The sequence below is a fragment of the Syngnathus floridae genome, chromosome 9 (genome assembly GCF_059516105.1).
Source record: "Syngnathus floridae isolate MCC-2025c chromosome 9, RoL_Sflo_1.0, whole genome shotgun sequence".
Taxonomy (NCBI): domain Eukaryota; kingdom Metazoa; phylum Chordata; class Actinopteri; order Syngnathiformes; family Syngnathidae; genus Syngnathus; species Syngnathus floridae.
The window spans coordinates 727,146-745,600 of NC_142421.1; the positions used below are offsets into that span (position 1 = coordinate 727,146).

Below are 18,455 nucleotides of genomic sequence, written 5' to 3' on the forward strand. Positions count from 1 at the left end.
AAAAAATAAAAAAATAAAGTGTAGCGAACGATTCGGTGAACGATTCTTTTGAACAAATCTTTTGAGCGAACCAATTCTAAAGCTGCAGTTCTTAGCTGGAATGCACATGACTAGTACAAAAGAGTGCGGACGGCCAAAGTCCGATGGGTCGAAATAGTTGACTGGTCAGTGACACGGGCTCTTGCTCGGTAGGAACTTGGTTCGATCCCACGTGTGAGCACTTACCCTGTTGTGCTCTTAGAATTTGAACATCGCTTTGTATAAGCGGATGCATATTCAAACAATTCATTTATTTATTTTTTTTACCTCGTGTAGTGTACCTATTGAAGTGTCCATGAGGTGTCCCTAATCACAGGCCACTTCATTAGGGACAAAGCTTAGTGAAAGTGAAAAGTGCCAGTGGTGGAAGTGAATACATCTTCAAATGTTTTATGATGCCAATTGTCAATACAATTAGTCCAGATTGTTGAATGAATGGCGAGTCACAGATCAGAGACTCTTTTAAGATAACTTTATAAAATTCCAAATTTAACAAAAGTTTTAAGTTCATTTGGAAGCATTAGCAAAATTGCATTATCACATTAAAGTAAAAAAAAAAAAAAATTCCATGTAGGTTATTGAGGATTGTCATCCAAAAGAAGAAATTAAACAGAAGCATCAATTCAAAAGAAGCAATAGTACAAAACTGAGGCACTGCAAAGTACACATTGGCGCAATAAACTTTTGAGTTGCCCAGTGCATCTGCAAGTTTCTCCAAAGACCTGTTGACAAATTCAATGATATTCAAGCTATGGCTCTTTAAACACACCAACCAACCAAGCAAGCAAGCAAAAAAAGTCTCCAAAGGGAATAGAAACTACGAGTAGCTATTCCAAATGGGCCATTACAACAAGACACAATCAAAGAGGCCTGGCCTCCTTTGGCTTTCGAGCAGTGGCTCTTATGGACAACGGGAATGTGCAATGAACAGTCTGAATGGTTCAACTAATCAGTCCATGCTCACATTCGGGCACAATCCATCCATTCATTCATTCATTCATTCATTCATTCATCCATTCATCCATTCATCCATTCATCCATTCATCCATTCATCCATTCATCCATTCATCCATTCATTCATTCATTCATTCATTCATCCATCCATCCATCCATCCATCCATCCATTCCCTTCGTTCTCCACCCATTCTGGCCTTTGGTCCATTTACAGCATGTCGTCATCTTCTCCTCCCCCGAACATATCAGAGAGCTTTTTGAAGCGAGGCCCCCAGTCGCCGAGGTGGTCGTAGTCCTGGTCGCCGCTGCTGGACGAGTTGAGAGTGGACAGGCTTCCCGCATCAGAGCCGCCTCCCTCATAGTCAAAAACCAGCAGGGAGTCGTAGGGGGGCGCCGTCGGGTCGTTGTCAGCAGCCTTCAGGTTCTGCAATCGAGCACATGAAAGGAAGGATGGAAGGTAGGAAGGAAGGGCTTGTTTGTTAGATCGGCAAAAAAATCTCTGCTTTTCCAACATACTTTGTGTATGGTAACAACACATCACAAATGCTAAATAAAATGCACTCGACTCACGTCGTCAATGAAGTTGCCGATTTCCTCCGGGTTGGCGGGACGAGGTCGGTACTGCGGAGCTGTAAGGTAGACCGGCTTCACGTCATTCCTGAACACCTCAGGACGGTTGTCTAAACCTTGGTGGAGAACACCGAGATCGTAGTCCTAGAAGACACAGTCGTATAAATGGTCACTTCAACTTAGAAAAAGTCGACAGAGACTGATGAGTAGATATTTGTATTCACGGTGATGGCTTGTGCTTCATGCAGGCTCACGTGACTGAATCGTGTTTGTACCTGGTCATCCTCGCCACCTCCCTCTTCGTCATAGTAGTAGATGTTGTCTCGGATGTCGTCGTCCTGCAGTAGCGGCTCTTTGGGTTCTCCCCTTCGCCGTCTCGCTAACAGCAGCAGTAGGAGCAGCAGCACTGAGCGCACAAAGACGAGGCAGGAGATGCCATTACGGCAAATCAAACATCAAACAGCAGCGGCGGAGGACGAGGCATGAGATGCCATTACAGCGAATCAAAGAACGTAAAAGCCAATGTCAGACTCACAGAGAAGCAAAAGGATTCCTCCCAGAATTCCCAGGATAACGGGAAGGTCTGCGCCGGCAGCCACGCGTCCTTTGCACATCACATCTTCCCCGGTGCAGTCGCACACTTTGGCCTGAACCGTGCTGTCTTGCTCCAAACCCTGGTTGTCCGCCACTCGAAGAATCACCGTGTATTCGCCGCTCGCCAGCTCCGTGGCCAAGTTCAAGATAATTCCCGTTTCTGCAACAACGGACGGCCTGGCGTTACGACCGTCACACGCATTTGCGAAGGGGCAAAGTAAAAGGTGTCGCAATACATACTGGAGTCGTTCATTCTGGCAGTCCAGTTGTTCTTGGACAGGCCCTCCAAGGCGACTCTGTACGGAGCGGCAAAGCCGGGTCCGTCTTTATCGGTTACCGACAGCAACTGAGGCACGGGTTTTTTGTTGCACACCTGGGGAACACGACATTGGATTCAGAGTTGCAGCTTGAAACATTCAATCAAAAAAAAATGCCATCGGTGGTCATTCTCTGGTGCTGTGTAAAAGATCCCTATATTCAATACAAGTGCATTTCATTAAAAAAAAAAGGGGGGGGGGAGAGCAACACATCATTGTCTGAAGGGGAAGAAGAGGGGAAGAAAAAAAAAAAAAAAAACAATCACCGCTTTCTTTTAAACATTGAAATGCATTTTCTCCCCTTGACCCGGGGAAGTTAACACGTTTGAGGTTGAAAGTGCACCAAAAAAATGAACTCTGCAGAAACCAAATGGCTGCATTGGAAAATTGAAGATGTGGAAGCAAAGGGACTTTCACCGTAAAAAAGCGCTCCTCAATGGTGGGTGCGTTGTCATTCACATCTTCAAGGACGATCATCAGCGTACCTGTTCCTGTGGCTGGAACTTCATCTAGTGGACAGACAAGGCAAGCTCAAAGAACAATGGTTCCCTTGAATTTCATCATTCTTAAGAATGTCTGAATTCGGAGCCCGCTTTAACGATTGCTCCGACTGGGTGCGCACGTTGAAGACGCTTCTTGTAGGTTACAGCTGTGCAAATTGTGAAAGCAGATGTTTGGATGCAAGATTGCGTCTCACTTACCATTGTCATATGCGCCAATGAGCGCTGTGTATTTGTTGTCCTTGACAAAGATGGACTCTCTGTCCATGGCGTGCTTCACAGTGATCAGGCCTGTATCTTTGGCCACGTTTAACCATCCGGCCGGGTCACTCACGATTTTATACCTGCATTTGAAAAACCAATTCAGCTTCAAAGCGAGATGCGTACACTTCCCGGTGGTAGAAGAAACAAGTCGCCTCACATGACCGTCTGCTTGCGTGCAATGTCTGGATCCGAAGCGGTGTACTGCACCACGTCGGCGTCGACGGCAAGGTCTTCGGGTTTCGACACGGATTTCTCCACCGGATCAAAGACCGGGGCTTCGTTAACGTCGAGCACGTTTACAATCACAGTGGCCGTGGAGGTGGGCAGGGGAATAGCAAAGGGAACTTCATTCTCCACTACAACCAACAAGGTATGTTTGCTGTTCTGCTCAAAGTCCAGACCCTGCGTTCAGAAAAAGGATTCCAATCATGTCCAGGTCGCGACATTGCGCTGTGAAAAAAGGACTCCATTTGATACCTTGACAGTCGTAATGATTCCCTCGTTCTTGTTGCTTCCGGTTTCCACAGAGAACAACTTTTTGGGGTCACCGCTGATAATCTTGAACTTTGCATTCCAGGCTGGAGAATGCGGTTCGTCACCATCTGTGACGGTCATCTTTAAGACGATGACGTCCACTTTATTTTCTTCCACGGATGCATCGTACTGCGGAAATGAAGAGGTGAAACTAGAAATCCCGGGACAATTCATGAGCAAAATGCAGCGAGCGGGTACTCACCGAGTTCTGGGTGAATTTTGGCGCGTTGTCGTTGCTATCGGTCACAGTGAGAATAACTTTGGCCTTTGCAGTCAGCCCCTTACCCCTCAGGTCAGCTGCCTCCACTTCTAAAGTGTACCTGGGATATTTCTGCTCAGAAAGAAGGAGGAGAGGCGGATGGCTTTTGTTCAAGTTTACAAAAGCAATTGCCTTGTCTGCATGGTGCACTGACAACAGACCATTAAGATTTGACCTGTAGTGCCAATACAAATGGTGCAAAAAAGAAAAAAAAGGCCTCACCTCTCTGTCTAAGCCGCCGGCATTGATTCGGATGCCGCCGGTCACTGGATTAATGGTAAAAAGATTCGGCGCAGGAAACTCGGGATCTTGACTCACGATACGGTAACGGATATCAGAATTGTCATTGTTTTCCTGATCCGCATCCGTGGCGTTCACCTTTATGACCTCAAAACCTGGCAAGTGAAAAATGACAAATCGATGCGATGACAACCAGCAGGTAGTTTGCATTTCAAATCAATGATGGAGAGGCGATCATCTTTTATCGACAGTCAGCCGCCGAACTTGCCCGGTATCATTTATTTATTTATTTTTAAATCCTGTCTTCAAACATATCTTCTCGTGCCATCTTTTTTTTTATTATGGTGTGTTGAATAAATAAATCCATTGGTTAGCAGGTAGTACCTGTTGGTGATGCCTCAGCCACTTCTCCCAAGAAGGTATCCTTTTCAAAAACAGGGTTGTTGTCATTTTGATCAATGACATTGACAATAATTTCCATGGGCTCCTCAGCGTTTCCAGAACCTTCTGCCACGGCGAAGGCTTTAAACTGCACACACATGGACAATGGTAGGAGTGTGTACAGCAGTAGACATTTTAAGCATGAATTTCTCCAAAAGAGGACCTCACTCACCAAGTACCTGGGCTGCTTTTCCCTGTCCAGCGGTTGTGTGAGGTAAAGATTCCCGGTGTCTCTGTCCATGGTGAAAAGACCAACAGGAGGCTGATCAGCTCCTGGACCAGTGATGCTATAAAAGATCTTCTTCAGTTTGTCTTCATTGGACCGAATCTACACAGAAGGGAGGAGAAGTGAGGCTCGCTGGCTGGCTGGCTGGCTGGCTGGCTGGCTTTCTGTGTTTTTGCATTCCAAGTACGACTTCAGTTCTTTATGCAGAATCCAAAACGGGCCTTACTTGAGATACTTTGAGGGGATAAGGACCTCGGTCATTCTCCGCAACGTTAATGTCTGGAATAACCCAGTCTCTCTTTCTCCTCCGTAATCCTCCATTAGACTGGGGGAATTGCAAGACTGGCACTTGGGCATCATCACTTCTCTAAAATCACACAACGGGAGCAGCAAATGAACACTTGTGCCACAGCTGCCTTGAACAGCACACCTTGGGACACCAAGGTAGATGCTCAAGGACCACTATGCTAGATATTTCCCCCTTCTCCAACTTCATTTAGATGACTCTCAAAGTTAAAAAAGAAAAAAAAGAAAAAAAAAGTGCAACCATATTTTGCACATTTTAATGCAGCCACAAGAGGGCGCAAGTGCGCAATTCAGTTATTTTCAGGCTTCAATGAACAGCTGACCATCAAAAGTCAAGTCATACAATCAACCTTATACTGCATTAGCATCATTTTGGACTTGAAGCAAATATAGTTGAGCACTAATGACAAGGGTAGGAGAACGGCACATGAAAATACCTCGTACCGTCCTGCATTTTTTTGTTGAAAAGAACGACAAGGACGTGTTGGGGTGGTGCTATCTCATCCTACCTCTGAATGATATAAGAGCCTGACAGGAATGGTCATCTTGCGCCCTTGAGAGTCCCAGGTGTGCATCAAAAAGTCAATTTGACCTTCATGAAGAGACACCGGCCTGTTGACCTGAATGAAAGGACAAAAAATCAAATGATAAACACAAGGCCAGCACATTGTTTCGCTTTTTGTTTTTGATTGTATAAGACATTTCACTGCGCTGGACACAAGCAGTCCACCATCTACTTCCTTAGTTAGAGATTGATTGTGTTTCATTCATACAAGGCTCCAGTTAGGATGACAAAACAAGCAGCAATAGAAACGAAACAAAAGAGCTCACCTTCACGACACCATCAGTTTGGACCGAGAAGCGCGAGTCTTCACTTGTAAAACGAAATCTTGTGCGACCTGAGCAGTCGGAGAAGTCCACTAGAACAGACAAAAGAAATGACAATGCTTTGTTGTGTCATTGCATTAAGAAAGCACGTCAACCAATTTGTCCTCGGTGGGAGGGAATACCCTTGAAAATGTACTATCTAGGCCGTGTTGTTGCGTTAAGAGAGAAGAAAGAGAGAGAGGGGGGGGGGGGACAAAAAACCCAGTGCTCTATCCTTGCAGCTGTTGACATGCTTTGAAAAGAAAGGCTTTGCAAAACAGGCTTGGGGACATTTAGGAAAGATCATTAGGTGAGCAAGCAAGCTGAGGCTTGAGCTTGTTTTGACCTCAGAGTATCTATCACTCATGAAACGCATTTCAACATTTGAGCCCTTTCCTCTTTGAAACATTTGTATTCATGTCATAAGCATAAGAAACAATGACGCAGACAAATGACAAGCCATGGTTGTTCACTTTGCAATTGCTCTTACCTTTGCCCAACACGGTGCCCCTTCCTAAGTGCTTTCTGGTCACAGTGAAAAACTTCATGTCTGACTGAAAGCCAGGCACGCATGATTGCTCCTCAGCAGAAACTACGGCCCAAGCCTAAAGGAACATCAACAGTGAAGGGAAGGGAAGGGAAGGGAAGGGAGTGTGAGCTGTGCATGCGAGCAAGTCGGACATTGCAATTTATTCGGAGCTTCCAAGCTTGACTCAGTGATCACTTTGTTTCAACGGTTACTTTGTCGGTTGAAGTCGTTCTTCATACTTGACGGCAATGCTAGGGTCAAAATAGCCACTATTTGGTTTTGATGTAACAGTTACGCCGCGAAAAAAAGCCAATCGTCTAAAACGCGAAATGACTATCGCTGCGTGTCTGATATGCAATCCTGAAACAGGAGCTTGGCCTATTTATTTGGATGATTTCATACTGCAATATTTCCCTTACTTCCAGATGCACGCATGGTGAGTGAGAATATAAAAAATATATATACGCGTCTTTAGAATTCAATGGTGACTAGATTAAAGAAGGCGAGCGTTAACCTGTCGGGGCGGGCGGGGCGAGGCGAGCGAGGCGAGGCGAGGCCCTTTCGCTCCGTTCGAGGACACGCACTTTCAAACGTCTTTCAACGTCCGCAACGTCTTGCTAGTTTGATTTCATCCGAATGTGAAATAAAATCAGGCCAATCAAACAGACAATCGAAAGATGCATTAAAAAGAATCACCTCCAGTATCTCGCTCTAAAGGTGAAATATCCGGCGAATTTACGGCGACTAAATCAATTTACCGAAAGGCAAGCGCTAATATAAATGCCGTATATAAAGTGGATTTTTAGAACAAATGAATCCGGAAAAGAAATGTACCTTGTGATACGTTGAAAAAGAAAAATCAGCATGTAATTGAAGCTCACCTGAAGAACGACGGCCAAAGTTCCCCCCCACACCGCAAACGTGGCGGCCCTCATCTGCCCGCTATGATCCACAAAAGCACTCTTTGAAATGCTGACGATCAAATAAATGGTGTATTCCTCAGCAGGCCGGACGGAAGCGGAGTCGTGTCGACGGACGGACGGACGTCCTTACTTCGGCGAGGTAGTTGTCGAAGTGAACACTTTCGGAGCTGCAGGTATTTTCAAAGTGTGACGTCAAGTCACAGGTGCGCCACTTCCGCCTTCCACATAAGGACACACAGGGAGGGAGGCAGGCAGGCAGGCAGGCTGACACGCCCGCCAGATACCGACAGACAGTTTCTATAGCCGCTTAGTCACAAATACGGACAGACGAGCTTTTGAAATAAGATCTGTATCGATGCTTGGAGCTGTATAGCTACAACTTTCTGTTCCGCATTTATGTTAATTCAAGGGGAGGCCACACCTCTTCCCTTTGCTCTCTCTCTCTCTCTTACTATCTCTCTCTCTTTCTTTCAAGTGAGTCTGTCTGTCTGTCTGTCTGTCTGTCTGTCTGTCTGTCTGTCTGTCTGTGTGTGTGTCTGTTTCAAGTGCAAGACCCATTTTACAGTTGAAAAAGTTGGCAGCAGATTGCACAGAACAGATTGTATCCTTTGCTGTCGTAACACATACGGCCAAGTCGGCGCAAAAAGGCGCACGGCCTTTCAAATAAATTGCAACAAACAGCCTCACACGTGTTGTTTATTGGATATCAACCATACAGCAGTTTTAAACCTATTAAAACGATATTTGGAAACAGTTGCACGACTTGAAGTCATTGGTCATGATGAAAAAGCCATCTATAATTCATTGCGGTTGCCCGGGTCATTTTCTTGCCACTGCCCGACCGCATATGATATGACTCATCGTCTTTGGGTTGCGAGTAACAACGTCAATCGGAATTGCAACATAAAGGGGCTGCTGACTGACGTTCTAGTCATCAACAGTAGGAAGGTTGTGCAAAAAGATGTTCATGTTAGCAAATGCATGTTCTCTCTCTTCATGCTTTTCTGCAGGTATCACAAAAGTCTGCAGCTCACTTAGAAGTGAGGAGATGTGGGACACAAACTGGATGGAAGCCCAGTAGTACAAAATCAAGTTGGCGTCGACTTTCTTCATATGAAAAAGAGATCGTATGAAGGTACTATGCCAGGGACACGTTTGGACTTTTTGTTTCCTCGTCACGCTGACGATCCTAATCCGTTGCCATGTTGGCGTCATGTAACTTGCGGCACTGTTACAATACCAATCGTAAATAAGGAAGCGAAAGACAAATGGTTCCCCCTCCAAAAAGGAACAATGTCTCATTTCAAGGCTTCCTGGTAATCTACAAAGTCGATGTATGGATGATGAAAATGCAATTTCGTGTTCGTGTGTGTGTGTGTGCTCTTCCCTTCCACTCATGATCCCACAGATGGACAAAGAACCGTGGGTGCAGAAGAAAGACTGCTCCATTTACATTTGCCACCACTTAACAAGTGAAAGATGCGGGATAGCTATGAAGGGAGGGAGGGAGGGAGGGAGGGAGGCCTTGATGAAAGATAAGAGGAGTTACAAAAGGAGGGGGAGCAAAGTGAAGTGGCAGCAAGGCAGCGTCACATTACAATGTTTGCTAGATTTGTACGCCTTGAACATTTCTTCACATCCAAGGTTTGAAGAAAAATGCAGTTTCTATCGGTGAACACATGAAGAAAGTTAGCATTACCGCCAAGGGGAACTGCAACTTCTCCTCCTAGTTCCCAGCAACAGCTGTCGACATTGATTCGGTTTTGCTGATCACAGAGTTTGTTGGTTGGGCAGATCCAATGTATGAGAAATACTTTTAAACAACAATGTAGACTATCTGACATAATGGCCTCCAGAAAGAACATCCTTTATCTCTTCGCAGGAATGGCTATGGTTAAAACTTCTCACACATTTCTCAGAGGAATGAGTCCTTTTAGTCTGCTCCACCTGTGAAAGCAAATTTACAGCTATTCTAGATGTTAAGATTTCCTATTTGATGGATTGAATTTTATCGTCTGGATTTGGGCTTAACATAGACCAATGATAGACGTCGAGCTAATAGACGTCTATGGTTCTGTCAGCTTGACCTATATCTTGATGTAAGCTTTGACCCCAAAAAATAAACTGGATCAACTTATTGTTGAATTTGTTCGAATGAAGATCTGAATGTCAACTAAGCGGCGGTTTATTCTTATCCTATGTGGAATTTGGCCCAGTGAAAATATTCTCTCTATCTTCATCACACTCAAACAAGCACTGTGTCCTTGCACTTATCACGCTGGAATGTATAACAGTCTCCCATGAACCGTGTTAATTAGTACACAACGCAAAGGGGATGGAGAGAAATGTTCCCACACAAGGTAAACAGACAAACAGTACAAGAACGGAAAACACAAACGTTTATTCATGCGGAGGAATACGCAAGGTTAAAACAAGCAAAGCACTGCTTAAAGAAACACACAAAGAAAGAAATATTAACAAGTAAAACATTTGTAAGAAATGGTTCCCACACCGATTTAAGTCAAAGAGATTAAACGGAAAAGAAATCCAGGGCCTTTCGTGTTTATCGGCCCATTGCGTTTGAATTCAATTGAAACTTGTCACTTCCGCTGCATTGCCCTTGGTTTGCTTCAAAGATAGGCGGAAGAATCAAGAATTAACAATCATTGGCCAGCTAGTTTAGTTGGTCCTTATAGACCTGCACACACATTCCTGACATGTATTTTTCATCCAAACATCAAGTTGTTCATAATCTTGTAATCACCAAGTCGAAACACAAAAGCAAACCAAAAATGGTGCTCTTCTTTCTGTTTTAGCAAGTCTGTGTGAGACATTTGCTGGCTCCCATCTCGTCAATCATTAACTTGCAAAGTTAATGTTTGCTTTTTTTTTACGTGCCAGCCGGTGAAGAAACTGAAACTTGTTTTTTTTAAGCAATGAGGTCATTCAGTTCTACGCAATGATTACTTCATAGAGACAATTGTTCATACGAAAAAAGCCCCCCCATATTTTAGCAAAATAACACATACACTGTATACTACGTTGGTAACGTTAAACGAACGAGCAGGTTCAAACGGGTCTATTGTGTCCTGAGTCAACACAGGGAAATGTTTGCTTTACTTTTGTGTTCAAGTCTGGCGCTCCAATTTGCTAGGCTGGCAAGCGAGACCCAATGCCCGACCAGCAGCCAGCTAGCGATTGGCTTGCCAGGCTACCAATTTGCAGCTTACCAGGTTTTGGAGTTTAGATTTGGATTTAATTTGGTCCAAAGACATCTCCATTAAAAACAATAGTCGTGACTATTGTCCTTCGGTGGTGACTTGGTGATTCCAACATGGAAAAGAAGAGGAAAATAGAAAGTGGCCACTCATTCCATCCCTCTCCTACTGCTGCTGGACGTGTGGAGGAGTGTTGTTTATCTCTATGCCAACAGCTGACTCCAAGTATAAAAGTGCTACCATGGACTTCCTCTTAAAAGCCCATTATCAGGCTGCTCACAAGCTTTTAGTTCCCTTACACTCAGCCTTTCAATCTCTGATGAGAGCTTCCCAGCCTAGGACAACTTTAACCTTCACTTATTGTGCAGAAAGGTTCCGGTACTGAAATACGTATATACATAAAGGAAAGCATGTTTCGTATTTCATATCTCGTCATGCTGTGAGGGAAGTTTGAGGGAATCCCTCAACCCACTGAAATGGGTTGCATGAAATGATTGACGGATCTGGAAATAATAATGGCAAGCCTTCATGCTACACGTTTGTGACAGACTTGTTGTTGTTTCCCTTTTCCAAACAATCACAAGGCCACAAAGCGTGGGGAAAAAAAAAGTCATGTATGGAATATTATAGATTAGTCAGCCAACGAGCGTCCCCACTTTAAGTCTGGCGTCCAAAGTGAACATGCACAAGCAGTAACCACGTCAACAAAATGTTGTTTCTGTTTCAAAGTGGAATTCCCGCAAAGGTTTATGGGCTGTAGGAATAAGGAGGATTGTGTATATATGAGCCACGCTGCCTCTATCAATGAAACGCAAAGGATAACACTAAGCCTTGTGGTAACGTAGCCAATAGGCGCATTTGATGTCTTGTAGAACATGTTTTTACTGACCAACTTTAGGCCAACTAACGAAATCGACAAATATGACCAGATTCTTCTCAATGGGCTGGATTATAGAAGCTGGATGGGTCCCACCTGGCCATATTTGGCCACCCACCCCTGATCCGTGATATGTAAGCCATCGTAACAAAAGTCAAAAGAAAGGCAGGGAGGAAGAGGGTGAGTTGAAATGACTAATCCAAATTTGTCTGATCATTTTGGGATCATGCCTTCCTTTTCCCTTAAAGCAAACTGTGTACCTTCTGAAGTAGCATTTCCTCGAGCAACAAACTCGAGCAAACCTGAGTGCCACCCCCACCGTCTTAATCCAACTGTTTTCTTATCTGCCTGAAGGTAAGGCCTGCATGTCAGACAGCGAAATATGCAGGCCCCACCCGCACCCTAACCCTGCTTCTGTGTGTGTGTGCGTGCGTGTTTAACGACTGCTCCTTTGTGTTTGCCCATTCGGTGCGGGTGTGGTTACGCTTAACAATTACGACACGCATTTACGTGTAAATAAAGGACGGACAGAGGACTGCAAAATCAAGCAGTGAAGCTACTGATTCAAAGACAGGATGTCTTTTCTCTTTGGTCCCATTTGAAATGCATCCATGTTGCTAGATAGTTTGTCAGGCGTCCATGTTTGAAAATTCTCTTTTGTCTGCCGCTGCTACAGCCGAATCATTAGCTAGGCAAATATTCCGGTATTGCCGTTCTGACTCAAATGAGGGGGCAGGAAGAGCAAAACTCTCATGTGTGGAATTCACCTACGCAGGGGGTCATGGAATGTATCACTCGCTCGCTCGCTCGCAGAAAGGTGAGGAAACGCCATTGAGCTTTTCTCATCATTCACTTCAACTCAAAGTCAAGCTCAGGGCATCCTGATATGCTCCTTTCCAAATAAAAAGAGAGGACATGCACAAAAACAGGAAGTAAAAACATTCTCATAATGTTCATCATCAACTTGTAAATGAGACACCCTTTACTTCACAGAGCTGTGGGTGTCATTTTGATTTTCCTCACATAACAATTGTCTGGGGGGGGAACACGGTGGTTTAGTGGTTAGCACATTTGTCTCACACTGCCTTCTACTTCCTCTTACATTGTGTTTTAAAAGCAGCCATGTAAGAATAAGCACCCAAAGTCAACTGAGATGAGAGTCCTACTGATCTGAAGTCACAAAATGATCACCCAGCTGCAGTCCTGTGCCATTACAGAGTAGTTTTAGAATAAATAGCATCATTATTGCATATTTTGTTTGCACGTTTGTTAACACCTGCCTTACTTTGTAATCTAGCAGCTGATCATTGTCATTGTTTGAATCTGCATACAGTATATTGCATATATGAGAGGTGAAATACTTTTTGCAACTAAAATAGCCCGTTGAACAATGTTCAAGCTTTTCAAGATTAAAATCTGCAAAATGCAAAGGGAAGTTTGCAGTCATTTTTGTTGTTTTAATTCATTTACTGTCCGAAGAGATTTGTACAGATTAAGGACTATTGTTACGTGGGATTGGAATGTCAATTAAGGTAAAGCCGAAGAGACTCTCCAAACCAGACTGGTGGGCAGGTTGCGACTTGATATGACAGGAATGTTAACAGCCTCACTCATCCAACTGTCCACTATTGCGCCACACTATTGTGGTGACTGCACACTCACGTCACACAACATTTTCTCAAACAAAAATTCGAGTCTGCCTGAAAGCCTTCTTGATACTACTAGTGCGTTATAGTAAGAAAAGAAAAAAAGAATGAAGGCACACTATCAAGTGGCAAGTAAACCCATGGCAGTGTCGCCACCTGCTGGTAAATATTGTATCAGTCAACGTTCATCTTTACACTTTTCTCAAGTCCAATGTTTATGGTTGTGCTGGGCGACTTCCAATCTTCAGGAAAGTCATCTTTTGCATTCCTTCTTAACCCTGTGTGGAAATCTATCCCAAAATGCTGCAATGGCTTCTCATATTTTGCAACAGACGTCAAATATTTTTGGCGTCACTTATCATTGATTGGGTAAGATCGAATTGCCCTGCTCAAAATGACACAACGGGCCATTGGCACAAGATGACATTTAGGTCATATCCCTAACAAATAAGTTGCCTTTAAAATTGCACTCACGAGTGACTCTTTTCAAACCATCTAATTAAAGAAACGCCTGGCTCGCATGATTCCACGGTGGATGTGAAATGAGAAGTCAAGAAACAGTTTGTCCAACTGTTCTTTATTGAACAGTATTGCTTGCAATACCAATGCTTTTAAAAATGACAGCAGTTTTGTCCTTTGTGTTAGCAGGGCACATCAAACGGACGTTGGGTTTGACACGTGTACTTGTCCAAACGTTCTTGTCTCGCAATGATGCCGTGATGTGTGTTTGAACTTGGTAACGAGCGAGGTTCATGTGTAGGATCATCCTTACGCATCCTTCTTCTTTTTCTTCTTCTTCTCTTTTTTCTTTTTCTTTTTGTGCGACTTTACTTTGGATTTATCTTCTTGGTCATCGCTGCCGTGGTGGCTTTCATTGTTTTCCTTTGCGTGTTTTCGATGACCGTCTTTCGACTTTCCGTTGGATGCTCCTCCCTGCTTAACTGTGTCCCAATCCTTGTTGGGCTCCTCCTTAACTTTCGGAGGGTCGGCACAAACCGTTATGAGCAGCTTCTCCCCCCTCATCTTCTTGAGCAAACTACTTTGGCGCCTATGATGATCATCCTCCTCTTTGATTCGATGGTAATCATTTCCGTGTTTCCTGTTGTCTCCTCTCTCGTCTTTGTAACCGTGTTTTAGGTGCGACAATGTCGGATGGTGTTTGCTGCTGCTGCTGCTGCTGCTGCTGCTACAGCTTGAGTGTCCTTCAGTCTCTTCTGTATGTTTACTTACCAGTGTTTTCTACCAAAAACAAAAAACCAAATAAACATTGACTAGAGATCCAATCTAACACTATCCCAAGAAATCAAAACATGATGGCAACCCACAAAAAGGGTGTGGGGAATTTGTAACCTTTGCATTTGGTGTACAATGTGAAAGGAGATTGATGTATTAGGTTCCCAATGGTCAGAGCCTAAATGAGTTTGGCACTTCACTCACTAAAAGAGATGATCCCATGGCATTAGAAATACACCCCCCCCTTCACGAACGGGTGAGTAGGCACGGACCGAAGATGAGAGCATACGTTGCAACGTTTTGCATTGAAAAGGAAATACTCACGCGATTACAATGGATGGCTGCGTGGCTTTCAGCTTTACTGAAATCTCTGAAGAACTCCTCACATATCTGGCAGTAAAAGCCCAACACTGGGATGAGGAAATTGAATCCTGCAAAAATAAAATAAAATGAGTGCCTGAATGCATGTATTCACGAGCAAGTGATATAGGTTGCTTTACCGTCATCCTGTTTGAGCAGTTCTCCCACTTCTTTCATCAAACTTTCAATTTGAGTGGTTTTTGCTCGTTTGGCTTTGTTTCTTTCACTTTCATCACCTGGCTACAAAATATAAACGACAAGTTCAAGCAAGATGAAAAAGGGCTGAGCGAGTTGACTCGGTCGGTCGGTCGGGCAGGCAGAACGGGGCCGGCCGAACAGTTGGCAGCGAGCGCTGATATCCTAGCAGAATGTTTTAGAAATGCCTTACCTTGTGTTTATCATATGATGACAGAGATGTCCCAACTGGGTGACTTTTTTCCCGCTTCTCCTTGGTTGCTTGAAGAAGCAAAACCAAAATGTAAGGATTCGACACGCAACAATTGTTATTGACCAATGAAAGCATAGTACGCAAAGTAGTATATCAGACAGCGGTTTTGCTCCAGCGTCATGTCCAGGTGACGCAAAAGCTTATCCTTGATCACTGGAGAGAGAAAAAAGATCCAAAAACAGCAACAAATCTTGCATGAAATTTGATCGGAATCAATGGTTAGATGGCGTAAGATACTCGCTGCATCAAACATTGTGTATATGTACGCAACCAAGGGACTCGACATTTCAATTGTTCCCCTCAAATCATTTCATTTGGCAGATGGGCAGGTTATTTGTCACATTCAAGTTGAATTATCTTCTGTACATCACAAAAGGTGAAAAGGAAGCAGCATCCTTGCAAGCTTGACTTGCAATTTCATGCCATTCTTGAGGAATCTGGAAGTGAATCATCAAATCAAAGCATCTGAATATCCTCTCTTACCTTTGATGAGTGATTGCAGGGACTCCAAAGCGTTGCGCATATTGGGTCCTTGACATGATTTCAATCCTAAGGACGCTGGTGGCTGAGGCCCTGATTTGCTATTGTTTGTTTGGCCCAAAGCGCTCAAGATCTTTTTGATTTTCTCGCACTCGTCCGGATGAGCAAAGGCTCGGCTCCATGACGAGAGATTGGACTGATGACAGTCACGCTGTTGAGTGTTGGGATCCCATCTCGTCATTTCATCCATTTTGTTTTCTTTGACCGACTCTGACTCTCCAGGCGTGAGTGTTGCAGATGTTCCATAGCATGGATTTTGTCGCGTGGCGTTTTCGTCGCCGTACAAGAACAACTCTTCATCTTCGAACGGATCGGATTTGGAAGCTGTCTGCCTTTTGGGCTGAAGCCAGGAGAAGTCATTGCCAACTCTGTCATGAGGCAGGAGCACGCTGTCACTTTCCAGCGACAAAGTCGAAAGGGCGCTAGGTCGATCGGCACCCGGAGCTCGTTTACTTTGACTCGAGGCCTGGGGAGAGAAAAGCATTGTTTGTGGACATTTAAGATTCATTTACTGACTGCGCAAGACACGCATCTACTACCTGAATAGTTCGGATTGCCTCTTTGAGAGAGGGCAGCTGGTTTTCCATTTCTTTGTTGGTCATGACCAACTTTAGTCCCTCTAACAAACGAGCACTACTACTACAACTAGCGGCGCTGTCGTTGCCCATGTGGCCGGGACTCCTTTGCCGCTTTTTGCTTTTAGCACGGCCGCCGTCAGGACTGCTACTCGGTGACGATGACCACCTAGGCCTGCTTTTGCTCCGTGCGCGACTTTTTCTGGTTTGGCTTCGACTCCTCGCTCGACTTTTGCTTCCCGCTCGACTCTTGCTCCTCGCTCGACTCTTGCTCCTCGCTCGACTCTTGCTCCTCGCTCGACTCTTGCTCCTCGCTCGACTCTTGCTCCTCGCTCGACTCTTTTCACGAAGGCGACTTTTGCTCCTGGCTCTACTCCGACTTCGGGCACGGCTTTTAGCTCGGGATCTTCCGCGGCTGCGCTCAGGACTCCTGCTCGGACTTTTACTCCGCTTTTGGAAAGCCGGGTCCGACTTGACGGCCTCCTTCAGGATACTGGCTGACTTCAATGCGTCAGCCAGGTTGTATTCCATGTTCCCTCTGAGATAATCTGGGAAAGGTTTATTTGCAGCTATGCATCTCAGGAACTCCTCTCCAGCACTGTCACTAAAAAAGGGATATCAATCAACACCTTGAAGTGGAAAAGGGTCCAGCCCGACGTGCAAGACGACATACATACCTGTTGTCTGGTGTAAGCTTGACAGATGTTGGATTCCATTGGGAACCCGGAAGATGCGGTGGTGGTGGTGTCGGAGAGGCAAGCTGCTGGCTGCCCCCCACGGTTATCACTGTACTGCGGTCTATGGAGAACGTGCTACAGTGGGGCTGAGAGTATTAAGAATTCATGTGAATATGACTTTGCAGGAAAGAATTGTGGCATTGATGGCATATGTATACTATTTAACGTTACAAGCAGCAACATTTCTCCCCCCCCCCATTGACACGGTGGTACCTTTGTGTTTGAGTGTCCCAACTTGGCCAATCGTAGCGTATAGGCAAGCGGTTGGCGGTAAGATAAGTTAGAAAAGGCTATGTAACTGGCATGTACCGTATTCTACTCTATTTATTCTTGATTCACTCTCTTACACACGAAACTATACTTACTTTGATATGCTGTGACAGATCATCTGCCCTGGCATGTCCCAGGAATTCGGAACCAGAATCTCTTGAAGTCATTCTCTAAAAACCGAATGTGTATGTCCACTTATTGAGACCTTCACCGAACATGACTTTGTTGATACTCGTAACTAGCTTCTTCTTCATGTATGGCGTTACACCAAACTTGATTACGTAGATGTCGAACCTAATTCTACAATACAATAGAATCTAAAATGATGTTTTCCTCTCAAATATGCCGCACGCTGAAATGTGGAGCTACGTCCTACTTGAGGACTTCATTTTAACTGCTAAAATGGTGCTATACAAGTCCTAGCTACCTTCGCCCCCTTCGAGCATGAGCTTGTCGTGTACGTACATTCATAAAATAAGGTCCTGGAGGTCTCGGAAGAAATTGGCTTCCCATCGGCGCCGAAGACGAAAATTGTCTAGACGGTCGAGGAGGTAAATTTCCGGGAGAAGGCCCACAAGGAGCGCCGACATTGAAGCGCGATCGTGGAACACCGAAAGAAGGCGGACCGCACGGATGTTGACCGGGCCGGTACATTATTTCTGTTTTGATGAAGCAATCAAGACAAGTAGGATAAATTCAACTGCACAAAATGAACAACCAGCAAGTCCATCGATTCCGTTGCGGTATTAGCATCGAGCAAATGAATGCGTCAAACCCAAACATACTCTTCTTCTGCTTAAAACCAGATCGGATACAGCAGCATTGCCCCCTACTGAACAGGAGCGTTATTGCACCCCCCAATTTGATTTGCCCAGCTCAAACGGCAACAGGAATTTATTTGTCATATGATAATATCATATGCTGATAGCTAAAATCAAGTGCAGAGACACTTGGAAAACCTACTTTAAAAAAATGACCTGACCAGATT

The 18,455-nt window shown here is 44.6% G+C and overlaps 2 protein-coding genes across 3 annotated transcripts; both read right to left on the bottom strand.

The window, feature by feature from the left end:
* Positions 1–496: 496 nt before the first annotated feature.
* LOC148392771 (cadherin-1-like) lies at positions 497–7,943 on the bottom strand. Its single transcript, XM_088385336.1, has 18 exons — positions 7,522–7,943; positions 6,602–6,716; positions 6,076–6,164; positions 5,754–5,864; positions 5,165–5,305; positions 4,885–5,040; positions 4,656–4,800; positions 4,254–4,426; positions 3,975–4,103; positions 3,716–3,901; positions 3,396–3,640; positions 3,176–3,318; positions 2,892–2,983; positions 2,398–2,530; positions 2,099–2,317; positions 1,839–1,969; positions 1,564–1,707; positions 497–1,417 (listed from the first exon to the last, which is right to left on the bottom strand). The coding sequence occupies exons 1-18, from the start codon at positions 7,573–7,575 to the stop codon at positions 1,202–1,204; spliced, it is 2,622 nt and encodes an 873-aa protein (XP_088241462.1). The 5' UTR covers positions 7,576–7,943; the 3' UTR covers positions 497–1,201.
* A 5,919-nt stretch (positions 7,944–13,862) lies between these two features.
* LOC148392772 (uncharacterized) lies at positions 13,863–18,280 on the bottom strand. 2 transcript variants are annotated; one of them, XM_088385337.1, is made up of 9 exons: positions 17,933–18,280; positions 17,563–17,637; positions 17,138–17,283; positions 16,425–17,064; positions 15,829–16,351; positions 15,286–15,353; positions 15,038–15,137; positions 14,862–14,968; positions 13,863–14,543 (listed from the first exon to the last, which is right to left on the bottom strand). In XM_088385337.1, exons 1-9 carry the CDS (start codon positions 18,119–18,121, stop codon positions 14,073–14,075), a joined length of 2,319 nt encoding a protein of 772 aa, XP_088241463.1. In that variant the 5' UTR covers positions 18,122–18,280; the 3' UTR covers positions 13,863–14,072. The 2 variants fall into 2 exon arrangements, with proteins under 2 accessions (XP_088241463.1, XP_088241464.1); XM_088385338.1 differs by lacking the exon at positions 17,563–17,637 and having other exon boundaries at positions 17,933–18,279.
* Positions 18,281–18,455: the final 175 nt, after the last annotated feature.

What these genes read in the sequence shown, in the direction of transcription:
- LOC148392771 (XM_088385336.1), bottom strand. Translation starts at nt 7,575, where the DNA reads ATGAGGGCCGCCACGTTTGCGGTGTGGGGGGGAACTTTGGCCGTCGTT. An exon ending in GGGCACCGTGTTGGGCAAAG is followed by an intron (nt 6,165 to 6,601) that starts GTAAGAGCAATT and finishes TGTCTGTTCTAG; the next exon opens with TGGACTTCTCCGACTGCTCA. An exon ending in GCACGCAAGCAGACGGTCAT is followed by an intron (nt 3,319 to 3,395) that starts GTGAGGCGACTT and finishes TTTCAAATGCAG; the next exon opens with GTATAAAATCGTGAGTGACC.
- LOC148392772 (XM_088385337.1), bottom strand. Translation starts at nt 18,121, where the DNA reads ATGTACCGGCCCGGTCAACATCCGTGCGGTCCGCCTTCTTTCGGTGTT. An exon ending in CCTGCAATCACTCATCAAAG is followed by an intron (nt 15,354 to 15,828) that starts GTAAGAGAGGAT and finishes TGCTTCTTCAAG; the next exon opens with CAACCAAGGAGAAGCGGGAA. An exon ending in CATCATATGATAAACACAAG is followed by an intron (nt 15,138 to 15,285) that starts GTAAGGCATTTC and finishes TATATTTTGTAG; the next exon opens with CCAGGTGATGAAAGTGAAAG.